Source organism: Leptidea sinapis, chromosome 5 (genome assembly GCF_905404315.1).
Source record: "Leptidea sinapis chromosome 5, ilLepSina1.1, whole genome shotgun sequence".
Lineage (NCBI taxonomy): Eukaryota > Metazoa > Arthropoda > Insecta > Lepidoptera > Pieridae > Leptidea > Leptidea sinapis.
This window is the reverse complement of record NC_066269.1, coordinates 2,940,638-2,957,953: the sequence shown is the minus strand read 5'-3', so window position 1 is coordinate 2,957,953 and position 17,316 is coordinate 2,940,638. Positions and strand designations below refer to the sequence as shown.

General features: G+C 35.4%; 1 protein-coding gene across 2 annotated transcripts in view; it reads right to left on the bottom strand.

The window, feature by feature from the left end:
* Window positions 1-17,316, bottom strand: part of LOC126964632 (uncharacterized) — a 90,044-nt gene that overhangs the window by 41,757 nt on the left and 30,971 nt on the right. Inside the window, exons 1-4 of one of the 2 annotated variants that reach the window (XM_050807853.1) lie at window positions 16,370-16,451; window positions 1,759-1,973; window positions 1,207-1,375; window positions 150-335 (exon numbers count right to left, since the gene is read on the bottom strand). In XM_050807853.1, the coding sequence (XP_050663810.1) occupies window positions 150-335; window positions 1,207-1,375; window positions 1,759-1,819 (416 nt within the window). In that variant the 5' untranslated portion in view covers window positions 1,820-1,973; window positions 16,370-16,451. Of the gene's footprint in view, window positions 1-149; window positions 336-1,206; window positions 1,376-1,758; window positions 1,974-16,369; window positions 16,452-17,316 lie in introns of those variants that run through there. The other variant, XM_050807854.1, reaches the window with a different exon arrangement.

The window sequence follows — 17,316 nt, the reverse complement described above, 5'->3', positions numbered from 1 at the left end:
ACTATGCTTAAATATGAAAATATATTAAAATGATTCGATATTGATATGGCGCCCTCTAAAACTGTTTTGCTAAGCTTGTTCAATATCTTTGAAGGCTCATTTTCGAATTCTGAATCGTCCACAAAAAAAGTAACAAAATGATAACTCACTGGACAAGAGCCCGTACTTCATCTTCAGTTGCTGTGACAACATTTTTGTTTCCCACAAATACAATGTAATCGCCAGCTCTGAGTCCAGCTCGCTCAGCTACGCCTCCGGCAGCCACCCGTTCGATTTTCGGCGGTCTTGTCCAGACAACAGTGAAGCCAAAACCTCCACCAGCTCCTCGTAGTAACCTGGAGAATTACAAATCATTGTAGTTGGTTGGAAGCCTGGATGTTTACGCTAAAGGAGGAGATCAAACTACTCGTAGCAGAATGAAAGATCCTACGTAAGATCTTGGGCCTCAACCTAAAAATGGGGAAAGGAGAGTCCACAAAAATAGCGAGATATATGAACTCGTGGCTGAGGCCCATCGTCTCCGCTACATAGAACGCATGAGAGAGGATCGTGGAGCGAGAAAGGCATTATCAGGACTAGTAGAGGGCCATTGTCCAGTGTGGTGGCCCTAGGTACAGGCGGAAAGACTGGGTGAATGAATTGGCGTGATATCGCATAGGACCGAAATAAGTAGAGGATTTTCGTGTCAGAGGCGAAGTCCCACTCTGAGTCGCTGTGCCGCAGGAGTAAGAAAGCGTTTTAATCTTTATATATACATAATTCTTCTGTACGTGTGTTGACAGTGAACTCCTTCTAAGCGGCTGGGCCGATTTGAATATTTTTTTCTGTGTGTGTTCAAGTGGATTTGAGGATGGTATAGATTCACAATTGAACTATTTCCTAAACGGCTGGACTGATTTTGATGATTTTTTAGATTCTCAAAAAAGTCCATAATCCTCCTGCGTATGTTAGTGATCTCCTAAGATCTGGACCGATTTTTTAAATTTAACACGTGTGAACAAGACAACGTCTGTGGAGTCCACTACTATGTTTATATAAATTTAGATTGACAGAACATTGATTGAACTAACATGTAATGCTCTGTAAATTGCTCTGTATTAGAAACGATAATTACTGCATGCTAAGGATTATCAACATTAGATAGGTCACAAGTCTGGATTTTGAGGTGCATATAGTCACATATATAATAAAAAAAACTCTACTTACTTTCTAGTAGTTGTGAACGGGGTTCGACCATTTCGCGGAGCTCTTCGTGGAGCAGCAGGGTCCTCTGGTGGGTCCAACTCCAAGTATCGCAGAAACAAATGCTCGTCGGCTTCTCTTTGCAATGCTGCAACTACTTGAGCCTGGGTGGGTGCAGTTCCATTGGCGACAGCTGTTTCAAAATTGTTATTAAAATAACTATAAAAATGTTACTGAAATTATGTACTATTCGGTCCGTTATTTGGCAAGATATCTGACGATAGACTGATACTCAACATGATTAAAGAAATATTGTGGGCGTATGTGCAAACTTTCATCAATCACGTCATAACCTTGTCGAGTTACTCGCTACTAGATTAAAAAAATGATATGTGGATGACTTTTATGATACCAATTCATTTAATTTTAGTTTTTGTTAGGCTTGCCAAAATATCAAGGGAAAACAAATTTTTTGGGACATTTTAACTTTTTGAGTATTGCATAACTCGAAGTATTAAAACACTGTATAATATCTTTTGATACATCAAGAAATAAATGAATTCAAACATACTGTACCTTTTTCAGAACTTTCTTTCGTCCCTTCATTAGTACTAGTTTCAGTATTGTCAGTCGCCATTTTGTTTCGATCTTCAGTCACGCGGTTACATGAGTCGTGCGTCTGCGCACTTTGGCTGCGGCCAGAGGCCTGTTGTAAAAAGTATGTTCCAGAAATATCAGACTTAATTGCATCTTTTAACGGGAACGAGACACATCCTAGAAACTCGCTCCGCCTGTAACAATGACATTTCAGTTATAAGACTACAAAAAAAAATATTTGTAATCATAAAGCACTTTTCTCTTCGCAATCCCCAAGTTTGCATTGTTAATTGAGAAAATGCTTATCAGTAACCAAACTTTATATTTCAAATATGTTGTACAAAATGTTATGCAATATTTATTAACGTGGTCTTTAAGAACATGATCTAAGTTGATATATATAATTTTATCCATTGCCATTTTAAATTGCATTTTTATATTAAATTATTTAGTTAATATCGTAGTAATAGTATTCATTGGAAACACTTCAGATACTATCAGTAATAATTATATAAATGCATTTGCATTCGATATTTTATGTAAAACTTATCTTGTCCACCGTTACAATATGTACTACAAATTTCATTCCAAATTTCTTATAGATATTATTATCACCCAGAAAGTTCAAGTCATCCTGACTGGTTTAGTTGATATAAATGCATCATGACCAGGCGTATTTTAAGTCCCATTTAGATTATGTCGGTCGAGTACTATTGCAATTTCTTCGAAGGTTGGAATATTGAAGATAGACATCATGATATTCGTAATTATGATTAAGTTGATAAGTGCACCTTCATACAGAATAAATTCTATTAATTTATTAAAAGTCTTCAAGCTATCAGTTTTATTTTAATGATATTTTTTTTTTTATCTCATATCCTAAAGCTAATATTTCCTTCTTTGTTTTAATTATTATTACTGTTAAATTCAATATCAGTAGGTAATTTTTTGATCGAATAACCATCGATTAAATTATCTTATTTATTTATAACAAAATATTGTAATGTATTAGTTATATTATTTTGTTTTGTAGTCTTAGCAATAATGTGTAAAGAAATATAATGGTTATCCATTCCAAAGTCTAAAATAATGATCCCTAATACAGAATAAAAAATATTCCACAAATTCACATTAACATTCAAATAACACTAAGTCAAGGTTGTTTAAAATGAAAATCCTCAGTTTGTGCGAAGCAATGTAAGTCATCAACCTAGGAATTTCTTTGGTTCTCACGTCTGTTGGATAAAAAAGCTCGCATGCCTGAGTAGTTCAACAGTCAAGCGAGGGGAAAGTTTCCCTGACCTTGCTAAGGGTAATCTAATGAGTATTAACTTAGTTGTTGCTACAAATACGTAATTTTTCTATAAGTTCTTTACGTAATATTCTATTTATTTATAGTTTATTGTTTAATTATCAACCTTCTTTCATTGATGCAACTTTGCTTATTTTGGATACAATAATCCTGTTTTAAATTTAACTTAATCTTTATTTTTAATATATAATTATAATTTGTATGATTCGGTCTATGAGAAGAATAATAAGAAAAGCGCTGTATTAATTGATACATATTCAATTTATGCAGAGCAATCTCCAGTCTATCAAGCTCGTTATATTTCTCTCCATTTATAGACAAGTGGCACATTTAATCCAATTACGACATAGTTGATCATGTATCTCAGTGGCTACTTCCATAACAAGTTGACTCATTACTGCCTCAAGCTTATTACTGTCATACGAAGTTAACCTCGCAACGATCTAATTTACTTTCAGTTCTCAATTGATACTTTGCAACATTGATAAAAAAGTAAACCAATTCGAACGCTTAGCTCGAATCTATGAGGAAATTATTGTTTTGAATTCGATAAAATGCACATAAATACATATCATATCCGCTTATTTAACATTTAGTCACACACACATCTACGTGCATTGTCTCCTAAGGTCACAGAAGCTTCTAAGCATGCAATTTGCAAGGGCTGCCACAAAGCCTTTCCTCTTCACGAAACACGGAGTGCGGATTGCAACTAGAGTGACGGGGGACACATCAAGGGACACTTACGGGGTCAGATGTCACACTTCCTCTATGATTGGACTGTTAGTCACTTTTGTGTCAATATCAGCTGGTAGACTGTTCTTTCTAAGTCTACTCTCGGGTGGGTCCCACTCGGGAAGGCTATTCTTTCTGGGGAGGATGTTCCTATGAGCATGTTGGTGAGAGCAGTGTTGCCGAGGTAGTACCTCCTCTCTTCTGGTTTGGCTAAGCCCAGCCACTGTTTGGGACACAAACGACATGGCTCCTACGCTTTCTCTGAGCGGGTTCGAACTGAAAATTTGTTATGAGAAAGCTGTTTACAGGTTTAAGAATCTTTGTGCGACCTTATATATAGGCTCCTAATGTATATTTTATTATATCAATCAAAATAAGATTTCAAAAATAAATACCCTTTGAACCCTTATTAATTTTTTTATGTTTTGCCTAAGCTAGTATTTCCTGGTTCTTGGTGAAAATACAAGTATAATCTTTACAATATATTCGTAACCCGAAAATATGAATTGGTATAATACATTAAAATATTATACAAATAATGAAACCGAGACTTGTATGCCAACAGCGATCTAAAAATATTAGTTTATCTAGTTTAAATTAAATAAATTAATCGAAGTTGTTATCTTTAAAAAAAAAAATATTTGTGTTTCTGAGGTTATACGTGTTAGTTATTTCGCTACACACCGTTCGCATATCATATGTGTTAATATTAAGTATCACAGTAATTTAAATTTTTCATCTCAATTCATATCCCCATTTTTTAAAATTCAGCATATCCATCAATTTACAACTACCTTCCAGACTGAACTTCCAGAATTCTACTTCGAACAAGTTTTGACCACCGGATGGTAGGTATTTGATACAATACGTAACAAAACGAGAGTAGGATCAAAGCGGCCTTATGTCAAAAACAAAGACGTATATTTTTAACTAAAATTGACGGTTACGTTCCGATTAAGCGAAATCGTATTATGCGTATTCTTGTAACAAGATCGACCGTCAATTGTTGGAAGATGGGTATTCTGCAATATTTTGGCATTTAGTTGAGTTTAAAACTTAAAACATCATGTAATAGAACAAAGATAACTCTTTTAATAGTAGTAGTAACACTTTAGATTTGGTAGAACAGTACTGGCACCTTCGAGGGAGTTTATCGCTCAAATGACGTTGACGCGTCCAGTAAGGGTTCAGTTAACGTTCTAGGGAAATGATAGGAGAAAACGAATCTAGAGCAAAACGTGAAAAAGATTGTAACTTAACGTCAACCACTTTAAAATTAAGAAAATAGCACCGTTGAGCGGCATTACCTTTGCGCTCGTCACCTTGTGACAGCAGATGTTAAGTCTCAGCTCAGTAATTTTTCTAACTACGGCGCTTTTCGAACCGAAAATCATTGGGCTTGTACATGACTGCACATCCTGTGCTGAAACGACCTTCCAGTGGTAGTGACACGGAATATTCAACTAGAATAGAAACAACACTTGTCTTTCCCCTTTCAAGACAGAGAATCACGCCTTTGAAATGTAAATACATTTTATTAGTCGACTTCAAAAAGGACTACAAAACAAAAGTATGTGCTTATGTAATAATAGGTACCTACGCTCGCCACGCGCAACGTTAAGTATATACGGGATAGGTTCGTCAGAAAAAAACAACCGAAGAGGGCCGACGTACTTAATAATTATAGTAAGTAAGCTGTTTGTAATATTAAGTTTTATTTTGTGTAGGTCTTAGCACCGACTTCAAACCTATCAATATTAACCACACAATTATTAATAATAGTATTTTATGAATATTAAAGGTAAACGTTTGCATAAGATGTGTATGAAATTAAATTTTTATAAAGTTAATAATGTATAAAAATACATTTTCAGTTTTTGAAATCAGTTTTTTCAAACGTAGTTTTTTTTATGAGGTTATTAGCTTTCACATTAAATTAAATGTCAATTTCTATCATTTCTGATACTTATCTTGATGATAGATAAGGACTCGATATCGATTTCCTAGGGTCGACATAAAAGAAAACTTATTTTAGGGGTTGACGTGGTCTAAAATGAATTTTGTAATGATACCATAAATTGTTAATGGAGCAACCGATCTAAGGCTATAGAATAATACATTTTTCAACACACTTGTTCGTAAAGTGAGCCTTATTACATCGTTCTTAGGGCCATAAACTAAATCATACCACACACGTGCATAAAAAGCACACATATTACACACTTGTGCATAAAAGAAAAATGTAGTGCTGGCGTTGTATGCTCCGAATACTATCGACGGTCCCGAAATCGCCGAAATAGCGCATAGTTGAAACAATTTCTTGACGGTCTATATAAAGCTTATATTTTTGCAGAATATTATATATCTACAGAATATGAGAAGAAAATTCATTTCTTCATTACATTTTTATATTTTATAGACAGTGCGAAGAAAAATCACCAAAATACCCCTAACTTTTACAGTTGGAGCCATGCTAATCATTCAATATAGATAAAAAATTTACAAAATTTAATAATTGTACACCAATATTCAACAGAAATATTGTCTAGAAAATTGTATTAAGTTTGTAATAAATTAAAAATGCTTCTAATTCCGAATTTAAACTATGGCAATCTTGTACGAGAGAGGTAACCGCTCCGCTTAATTTCTCAAGGCCGTTGGCTCAGTCCCCAGCCTTAAGATAGAGGATGCTCACGATCTGTACACGGTCTGCTTACAGCGCATAGTGCTATACTTTGACCATATTTGCCGAAAACTTGAAGATCTATATAATCGTTGCACTTCACCAGGCAACGGAGCGAAAACGGAAAATGAAAAGACTAAAAAGAGGATTGAACAACACTTTTCAGTTAACTCAATTTATAGGAGCAAGCTAGTGAATGCTTAAATAATAAATGAATACAAGACTGAGCCGTATCAGCAAAGAGCAAAGTAATCATATTGAAGCATTTCCATCGTTTATAAAGAAACCACATATTAGGAAACGTACAAATTACCTCCAAACACGCGAACCGAACATAGTAAGAATATAAACTGACTTTTACAAGGCGTTTCCTTTGCAAATGAAATGTCGAAGATTAATTTTTTAGTAAGTGTTTTGAATATGGCTACGTGTAGTCCATTTTTAGTATTATTTTTTATAGCAAATACAGTTTCATATTAGATCAATAAATTACGAATTTCAGGATTAAAATCTACAATGTTGTCTAGGTATATTCAGAGTATTTTAAAGACATACAAGGCAAGATAGCATTTTTTTATTTTTTCCTTTTTTATGGAATAGGAGGACAAACGAGCGTACGGGTCACCTGTTGTTAAGTGAGCACCGCCGCCCACAATCTCTTGCAACACCAGAGGAATCACAGGAGTGTTGCCGGCCTTTAAGGAAGGTGTACGCGCTTTTTTTGAAGGTACCCATGTCGTATTGTCCCGGAAACACCGCACAAGGAAGTTCATTCCACAGCTTTGTAGTACGTGGAAGAAAGCTCCTTGTAAACCGCACTGTGGAGGACCGCCACACATCCAGATGGTGGGGATGATATCCTAACTTGTGGCGTGTCGTGCGAAGGTGCAATTCAGCGGCAGGAATCAGGTTAAACAGCTCTTTGGGACACTCCCTGTGATAAATGCGGTAGAAGACACACAATGAAGCGACGTCTCTACGCAACGCCAAGTGATCCAGCCGTTCACAGAGTACTGGGTCCCCAACAATTCGAGCTGCTCTGCGTTGCACGCGGTCAAATGGATCGAGCTGATACTGGGGTGCGCTAGACCAGAGATGACAGCAATACTCCATGTGTGGCCGGACCTGCGCTTTGTAGAGCGCTAGTATGTGGGCCGGCTTGAAGTATTGCCGTGCTCTATTAATGACGCCCAGTTTCTTTGATGCCAATTTGGCTTTGCCCTCCAGATGACCACGAAATTGGCAATCGCTCGAGATTTCGAGACCCAGACCCGATACGAAACACAAGGCCGGCTGCGCCGTCTCAAGGTGGTGGTGGACGGCGTTTAAATTGGAGTGAATTCCCCTGATATTGCAAAACTCCACGTTGAGTATGGAGCGGGGTGTTACTGCCTCGTTTGTCCTTGGTCATGCGCGGTTCTGTGCCCTCCCCAGAATACGAAGGGCAGCCCGAGCTAGAGTGCTCGGGGAGGGATTCTCCGACTCTGGTAGAGCCGGTACCCTCCTGGGGTAAAATCTTTTTTAGATCCGCTGTCATATTCGGGTGGAGTGGGAGGGGGGAATGGCCACCGGCCTCGACACTAACCTATGCGAAACATAGCGGCGCTAGGCCGCTACTTCACGCCGGTATTTTGTGCGAGTGTGGTAATTAACCCGGACGAATCTGACCCGATTGTGCTGACGTCAAAAGACGGCAACGTGACTCTCCCACTTCTAAAAAGCCCTTAGTCGCCTCTTACGACACTCATGTGCCTGGGACTCCCCTATTCTTTTTACGACCCGGGGAAAGTACAGGGCAAAGTTAGAATTTAAGTTTAGAGAAGAGAGAGAATTTAGAGTTTAGAGTTGTATTTTCTTTGATTAGCGTGTGGGTGTGACATGTGACTCCAAAAAGGAGGAGGTTTTTAATTCAATTGTTTTTTATTTATTTAAATACGTTATTAGTTATTTCTTAGTTCGATGCGGAATAGTTGCCATTTGATTCCATAAAAAATTTACAAAGTTTGGCTGAGAAGTTTTCATTTTATGAATATTTTTGTTTATGTTTATGATGTAATTGTAGTTTGTCTATGGTTTTTTTAGGAGTTTTCATTTAGGTTCATTATATATTTCTAATATTAACGCTTCTCCCAATAAGTGGTCTTAAACTACCTATAATTCGTACCAAACAAACGTTCTTCACGATATTTCAGTGTCTTAAAAGAACGTGAAATAGAGTTTGGAACAGCATTTTTTTGGAGTCAATTTCATATTTTTGTTCCCGTTTCTTGGGATCTATATTGTTTAAGGCGTGCGGCACCTTTCGTAAACCTACCCATAACTACTTAAAAAAATACTATTTAACCAGTTTTAAAAAACCGAGAAGTATTTTTTTACATGAAGTAACTTTACATTGCGTTTATTAATAAGACAACCAATGTCTGAATGTGACGAGCGCATTCGCGATGATGCTCAGAATTTTAGGTTCAATCAAGAATCCTGTTCAGCACTATATTTTAATAGGCAGGACGTACTACCAAGTGCTTGCTCATCTGATATAAAATCTATACATGGTAATAACTTAATAATAAGGTGATGTTTTACAAAGGATGAGACGAGCAAGACGTTCAGCTGATGGTAATTGATACGCCCTGCCCATTACATTGCAGTGCCGCTCAGGATTCTTGAAAAACCCCAAAAGTTCTGAGCGGCACTACAATTGCGCTCGTCTCCTTGAGACATAAGATCTTAAGTCTCATTTGCCCAGTACTTTCACTAGCTACGGCACCAGACCGAAACACAGTAATGCTTACACATTACTGCTTCACGGCAAAAATAGGCGCCGTTGTGGTAACTCCCACTGGTAAACTGGTAAAGTTGTAGTATGTAAGAAACAGACAAAACAGTTTAAAAGGTTTAAGTTACAAGTAGAATAATTAAGTTAAATAAAAACACAATTTTAGAAGCAAGATAAATATCATAATATTATCTCTGTATTTCCACACATACTCTGATTGAACTTAGAACTACCACCAATTAGCACTGTGTCATTCGTTCCACTAGTAACAACTTGACCTACTTCTCAAAAGATACACTTAAACGTTGCTAAATAGCGGATGAAAGAGGTCTGTTGGTCTACGTTGGCTTTCGCTTATTTTTTTTTAAATGAATGCAGATTCTGTTAATGATAACGTTGTTTTTTTTTTAATTATCGCATCGGGAAAATGGGTCAACGGTTATTATTTTTGTTGCTTCATGATTTTTATTCATGTTATGCTGATTTTTGTTAGCATTTAATTGGATGAAGTATAAATGGAAGTTTTATTGGCTAATGGGCCGACCTGGCTTTGCTCGTTATTATAATAATAATAACATTGACACACTTTTACACAAATTATCTTGCCCCAAACTACTCATAGCCTGTACTATGGGTACAAGACAATGATATATTAAATACAGTATACTTACTTAAACGTACATAAATACATATAAACATCCATGACTCGGAAACAAACATCCATATTCATCATATAAATGATTGCACCTACCGGGATGCGAACCCGGGACCTCTACTAGCTTAGTAGTCAGGGTCACTAACCATTCGGCTATATCAGTCGTATTATATGGACATAAAATACCCTAAGTTTAGTATAACTGTTTTTCTATGAAAATAAGGGACGAGACGAGCAGGACGTTCAGCTGATGATAATTGATACGCCCTGCCTATTACATGATATTTTGTGAAAGTAAAGTATGCCTTATATTACTCCCTAAAATGGAGAGTTGTGGGAGAAAAAAAAACACACCTGTCATTAGGCTGGACAGAGAAAACCATGACCTCTATTAGACCTTTTCTTGTACTAATGTACTATTCGGGCTCTTTTCAGTGTTGTTCACAGACGCACGCGCAATATGTTTGGACAGTTTTGGTTATCTATGGGCCATTTAAAATGTCTTTTTAGATTGAGTCTCTTGCTGTTAGGCAACCGATAAAAACAGGCCAGGAATATTAGTTTAGTGTGCGTGACAAGTTACGTCTTACACTCGCGATTTGTATGACACTTTGTGATAGTGTGCGTGCATTGCTCAAAATAGAGATTAACTCTAAAAATGCATTCTTATTGTCCGTCTGTCTGGAACTAATATGTTTTAGTCAAACATAAGCATTCACACAAATGCACCCTAATTTACTTGAACGAAGTAACAGGCTAGTGTTGTGTTGTAAATACATACTGAGATCTAGTACAAAGTTTCTGCAAAAAGAAAATTTATTATTTATTTTACACAGCACCTTCAGCATATCTTATCCTTAAATCTCTGCGATTTATAATGAATAATTACATTTAAACTTGCAAAAGACGACGGTTTTATTTTTATTTGTTTATTTGTAAAACAAAACTGATACATCTATAGCTCAAAATATCTAGTGATATAGAAATAAGGACATAAGGATGACCTAAAACAGTTTCACTGTGTACACCTACCTATTCATAATAGTCTGCTAACTTAAAGCATTGCTAATTCTCACTCTGTCTTCTTCTATTGACCTAAGTCAGAATGAGAAAAAACACTCATTAGCGGCTGTTTAAAGTTAGCGGACCATTATGAATAAGGGGGTTATTGTCTTACTAATAAACTCAGTGTAAAGTTACTCGAAGCTTAAAATCACTTCTCTCTGTCATGTAATTCTGTAGTAACAAAGGTAGGATAAGGACAAAAAGTTTTAAACTAGGGATAACTTTACTTCGCGTTTATAAGTAACACAGATAATGTTTTGATATACACTAAAATCACACCTCGTAGCAAACAACCAGTAAACAAAATGCAAGAGCTTAAAATTATACGAAATCCTATTATAATATTATAAATGTGAAAGTTTGTATGTCTGGATGTATGTTTGAACTTCTTTGACGCAAAAACTACTGATTGGATTTTGATGAAACTCTGCAATAATATAGCTTACACACCAGAATAACACATAGGCTATTTATTATTTGTAAAACTATCGCGTGAATTATACTTTATATGGCAAAACAACGTTTGTCGGGTCAGCTAGTAATAAATAAATCTGACATAATTCAATTGTAGACATTGTCAGAATTTGGATGAAATTAGGTGATTTTCAACATACTGTATTATAAAAATATAAGTTATGTTTTATATTCAATTTTTGTCGTTTATTTTGATTCTTAATGTATTTAATTTTATTTGTGTAATTAAACCCAGAAGTGAGGTTTACCACTTTAATTAAAAACAAATTGTTTAGATTTGATAAAGCAACATCTCAAGTCAATTTCCTAAAATGTTCAGGTTAAGCAGGTTATCAACTGTAAAGTAGATCCTGTAGATGAAGCCACAACCTGAGAGTTGAACAAGACATGGATGGAGATGGAAGAGCGCTTGCACGGAACGCGAGATGTCGCGGGTTACTAAGTATTAGAGAAGTTTCACTTTAAAAAATAGCAAATAGATAACGCGATAGAGTGGTTCCGCGTTATAGGAAAACGTGCGTTATAGATCTATATTTCTTGTATAACGCGTTTTGACGAACTCGTAATTCGTAATAATTAATCACAATTCGTAATAAGTAAAGTATAATTATAATAATTTTAGTATAATATTGACACACTTTTTACACAAATTATCTTGCCCCAAGTTAAGCATATATAGCCTGTGGTATGGGTTACAAGACAAGGATATATTTAATACAATAAACTTACTTAAACATACATAAATTCATATGAACATACATAAATACATTTAAACATCCATGACTCGGAAACAAACATCCATATTCATCAAATAAATGCTTGCACCTACCGGGATTCGAACCCGGGACCTCTAGCTTAATAGGTAGGATCGCTTACCACTCGGCTATACAGGTCGTCATAATAAGTATTTACAATTGTTTGTCTAATTTTACTATTTTTACTATTTTATTAAGGTTTTTAATACACAAATTTAATAAAATAATTTAATTTTGGAATAACCCATTTGACACACGTCCAAAGGTACGTGAAGCAAATTATGAACTGTACAAATCATTACAAATTCCACAGTACAGAAACATGTATGTGGGTAATCCCCGCGTTATACGAAGACTGAAATCGCGGTATAAGGATCATTAATGTATTTATAAATCAATTACATTCAAATTACATAAATGTATAAGTATAGTTTACATGTTTCCGACAGTAGCTTTACGATGCTCAGGAAAGCGTCGGGACGTGACAGTAAAACGGTTTATGTCCATCGTAAATTTGTACCATTATGCTTAGTGTTGATACTGGATTATTTTATCAAAGCGAAAACATATGTTCTGGGAAAATTCCGCTATAGGTTATAAATTCAAATTCAATTAACGTTAAGAACTACGACCATTTTAAATTAGACTGCCTCAGACCTGAGAAGAACGGCCGCAAGAAACTCAGCGGGCTTTTTTTATATAAAAATCTGGATTACAATGTAATATCGTACAATGAACAGTAATAAGTAAAGAGCCTGAGGGTGTTCGCTTCATTCCCAGTCTATGGTATCATTAAGAAAATCGTTTATGCATTTCTTTTCCTTTCGTTTAACTTTTCCCACACAAACATTATTTAAAAATTCTTTTAAATTTCCTAACGCATTTTTTTTCTACATTTTCTGGGATCATATTGTAAAAGCATATACATCGCCCAATGAAAGACTTGCTAACTCGACTTAGCCGAGAAGTAGGCATAACAAGTTTATGTTTGTTGAAAATGGCCATTGAACTAACGCAAGATAGCCGCACAGTATTGCGGAAAATTGGCAATTAATTCACGAAAATAGGCGAAAGGTAGACGTAGTTGCGGAAAATAGCTATCGAATACCTATCTACAGTAAATATCATTCTCTTTCTGTAAGAAAATTAAAAAGACATGTAGTTTTAGCCTGAAGGTCAATAAATTACTGAGAGCAAGTAAAGTTGTTCTAACATAACAACCGCTACTACATCAATTATTCAAAGTGTGGGTTACGACTTGGATCTTAGCCAAATGTGGATTTTCTTTTAAAACTGGGTAACATGAATGACCAGGTAAGTTTGCGACAGTTTAAAAGTAAGAATATTTCATATAACTAGTTCAAACAGGGCGTAGTCAGCCCTACGCCACTTGTTACTCAACATAACGAACATTTTACTAATATTTATTCTGTGACATCTCGTTATATGATTTGTAGTAAATGTCAACCGCGACTTCGTTCACATTTACCAGTTTACCCATATTAGTTCTGAACGAAAAAGTCCTATCATTTTCGGTTTTTTTTTTTTTGGAAAAGGAGGACAAACGAGCATATGGGTCATCTGGTGTAAAGTGATCACCACCGCCCACATTCTTTTGCAGCACCAGAGGAATCGTACCCATGTCGTATCATCCCGGAAACACTGCACAAGGATACACCTATAGATAAAGTTTCTTTCTATTGGTAACAAAATTTTCAAAATCGGCACAGTAGATCCAGATATTACCCCCTACAACCTCACAAACATTACATACCTTTTAATAATATTACTATTGATGCACGAATTTGTTATTCATTACGAATAACAAGCAAACAACGTGAAAGTCAAAAGAAAAATCTTTGCCAAAGATGATAATATAAAAAAAAATCATCTGAATATACTTGGGCTGCCCACGATTTCATGCATATTAAATTCTTATTCGCTCCCTTGGAAATTCTTAGTAATTTCAGGAAGAAATATACCCAATATACTTTCATATTTTATAGAAGAGGAGAACAAACAAAAGTACGGGTCACCTGATGTTAAGTGATCACCGCCACTGACAATCTCTTGAAGCACCAGAGGAATGACAGGAGGATTTTCTAAAGGACTTCCATTCTTCATTCTGAAGAAGGAAACTGGTTCCATAGATTGATTGTACGTGGAAAGTTCTCCAGTATCCATCCGGATGTCATGCCTTCATCTATAGTATAGTGGGGATGATATCCTAAGTTGTGAAGTTGAAATTAAGTAATTGTTTTTATGAAAATAAGAGACGAGACGAGCTGGACATTTAGCTAATGGTTATTGATTAGCCGTACCCATTATTATGCAGTGCCACTCAGGATTCTTGAAATACCCAATAATTCTGCAACTGCGCTCGTCACTTTGAGACATAAGATGTCAAGTCTCATTTGCCCAGTAATTTCACTAGCTACGATGCCCTTCGGACCGAAACACGGTTATGCTTACATATTACTGCTTAACGGCAGAAATAGGCGCTGTTGTGTTTCCAAGATCTAGCCGGCATCCTGTGGAAAGGAGCCTCCCACTGGTTGTCATAAAGAACATCAAATTGTAACATAAGATGTAGAAAATTGTATTGTATATCATGTGGTGTACTATAGTAAAATATAAATAATGGATGCAGCCGCGTCAACGTTTGACACACCTACTTCCTAATATTTCGTTATACGTAATTTCATTCTTTAATTCTTTATTACTTTTCATGAAATAGTTTATATTATTTAAACACGACTCATATATTGGATGCAGCACCTTACAAACTAATTTGTTATGTATATTACAGCCATTGTAAAATACTCTATTTGATTGAAAAAGTTGGCTGTTGAGATTCTTATATATTATGTTCTTCACACGAGTTCAACTTTTTACGAACATATGGTAAATTTAGTTTTTTTTTTGATGGAATAGAAGGACAAACGAGCGTACGGGTCACCTGGTGTTAAGTGATCACCGCCACCCACATTCTATTGCGACACCAGAGGAATCACAAGAGCGTTGCCGGCATTTAAGGAAGGTGTACGCGCTTTTCTTGAAGGTACCCATGTCGTATCGTCCCGAAAACACCGCACAAGGAAGCTCATTCCACAGCTTCGTAGTACGAGGAAGAAAGCTCCTTGAAAACCGCACTGTGGAGGACCACCCCATATCCAGATGGTGGGGATGATATCGTAACTTGTGGCGTGTCGTGCGAAGTTGAAATGGTAAATTCAGTAATTTAAAAGTAATATTTATAGTGATGTTTCAGAAGCGCTTAATTTAAGCCTATTTGAATAAAGATTTTTTGACTTTGACTTTTACCTATGATTTGGATTACGGCACTTACGTTATTTTTATTATTTTATTATTTTTGCCTTTTTCCTTCAACTTACACAGAGTGTCGCTTACAACTAATGCATTGGTAATGTAAATTGATTTACTTAACTATATCTTGTAATATTACTCTGCAGACAGTTTTAATTTTTTTTATTTTGACTTAAATAAAGATCTTAAAATAATATATAATAATATAATTATCTTTGAATATTATTGTGTTCAATTTGTTTTGTTTAACATACATTTAGTATAATTTTCATCGAAGTATTTAACTTATTAACGTGCATTTCCTAATCTCGAACTTTCGATCATTTTTCAGTTGAGCTTGGACAGGGACTGTCATAGTTTTGAATTTAGAATAATATTAACATATAATTTAATAATTAATTAAAATCTAAGAAATATCGCTTGGACGTAACAACAGAGGCGCGGCTTCGTCCAAAAATTTTGGTTTCATATTTATTATGTATAATTAATTAATTAATCCCAGTAGTAGAGAGATATCACTTAAATAACCAGCCGTTTATAATTAATAATGTTATCGATCCATAAAGAAATACTAATATTATAATATAAAGAGTATTTTAATTCAACATGCCAAGTAAAATTGATGCCATGCCATTAAACCTTTATGTAACGCAACGTATTTGTGGTCTCCGTATTATCACCTATTTGTCCACTTTTACGCAACCGTTTCTCAAACTGATATATGTAAATGATGATAAATCATTGATTTTTTATTATTTAAATCAATAGGATATCTTATTTGATTAATCAAAAGGGCATTATAACTCACCAATCAAATGAAATATCCTTAAAAAGTCACTGCACTGCACAACACAGAGAAACGGGCGGCAGGGTTGGTTCTAGAGAGCTGACTGGGTATGCGCCAAGTGGTGGATCGATCAAATTGCGCAGACTGGCCGCTTGAGGCCATACCGGCTATATCTTATGTATGAGCTACTGTATCCTGTGATAATAGTCCACTAGGGCTGCATGTGCGTGACTTTTATCAGTCAACACCAGTTTAAGCCTGACCTAATCCTTATTTGACTATCAAAGTCAAATAAACATTATCCAATTAGACTTCTAAAACGTCACTATATATTTTTCTTTTAAATTATTGAATCTACCATATGTTTGAAATAAGTAGAGCTCGTGAGAATAACATACAAGAAACTCAACGGCATCTCTTTTCAATCAAATAGAGTATTTTACAATGGCTACAATAACCACATTAGTTTGTAAGGTGCTGCATCCAATATATGAATCGTGTTTAAATAATTTCAAATATTTCACAAAAACGATATAAATTATCGTGAATTTATTTGTAAGGATGCTTCGTGAACATGATGGTCGTGATTACTGTCATAATTAGTAATCGGATCTTTCTCCTTTCACACAAAACTAATAATCAGTTAATAGTAGTTTACCTCACTTCAGGGATTATGTAAAAAAATATTATAAGAATAATATTGAAAGAGCGACACCTAAAGTCAATTTCCTAATCAACAATTATTGGGATCCTTAAGATGGAGTCACGACTGGACCTTCAACAAAGCGTACCAGAATTTTCGTTAGGTGCATTTATGAATATCGCATCGTATATAAATATAAACGCAATATAAATTGCTTTCTCATTATTGTAGATTATTCTTTGTTATGTCAGTCATCATCCACAGTAATTTCATCCCAGCGTATACTCCCAAAGAAGTGCCGCTTGCACCTCTCTCTCCCCAAGAG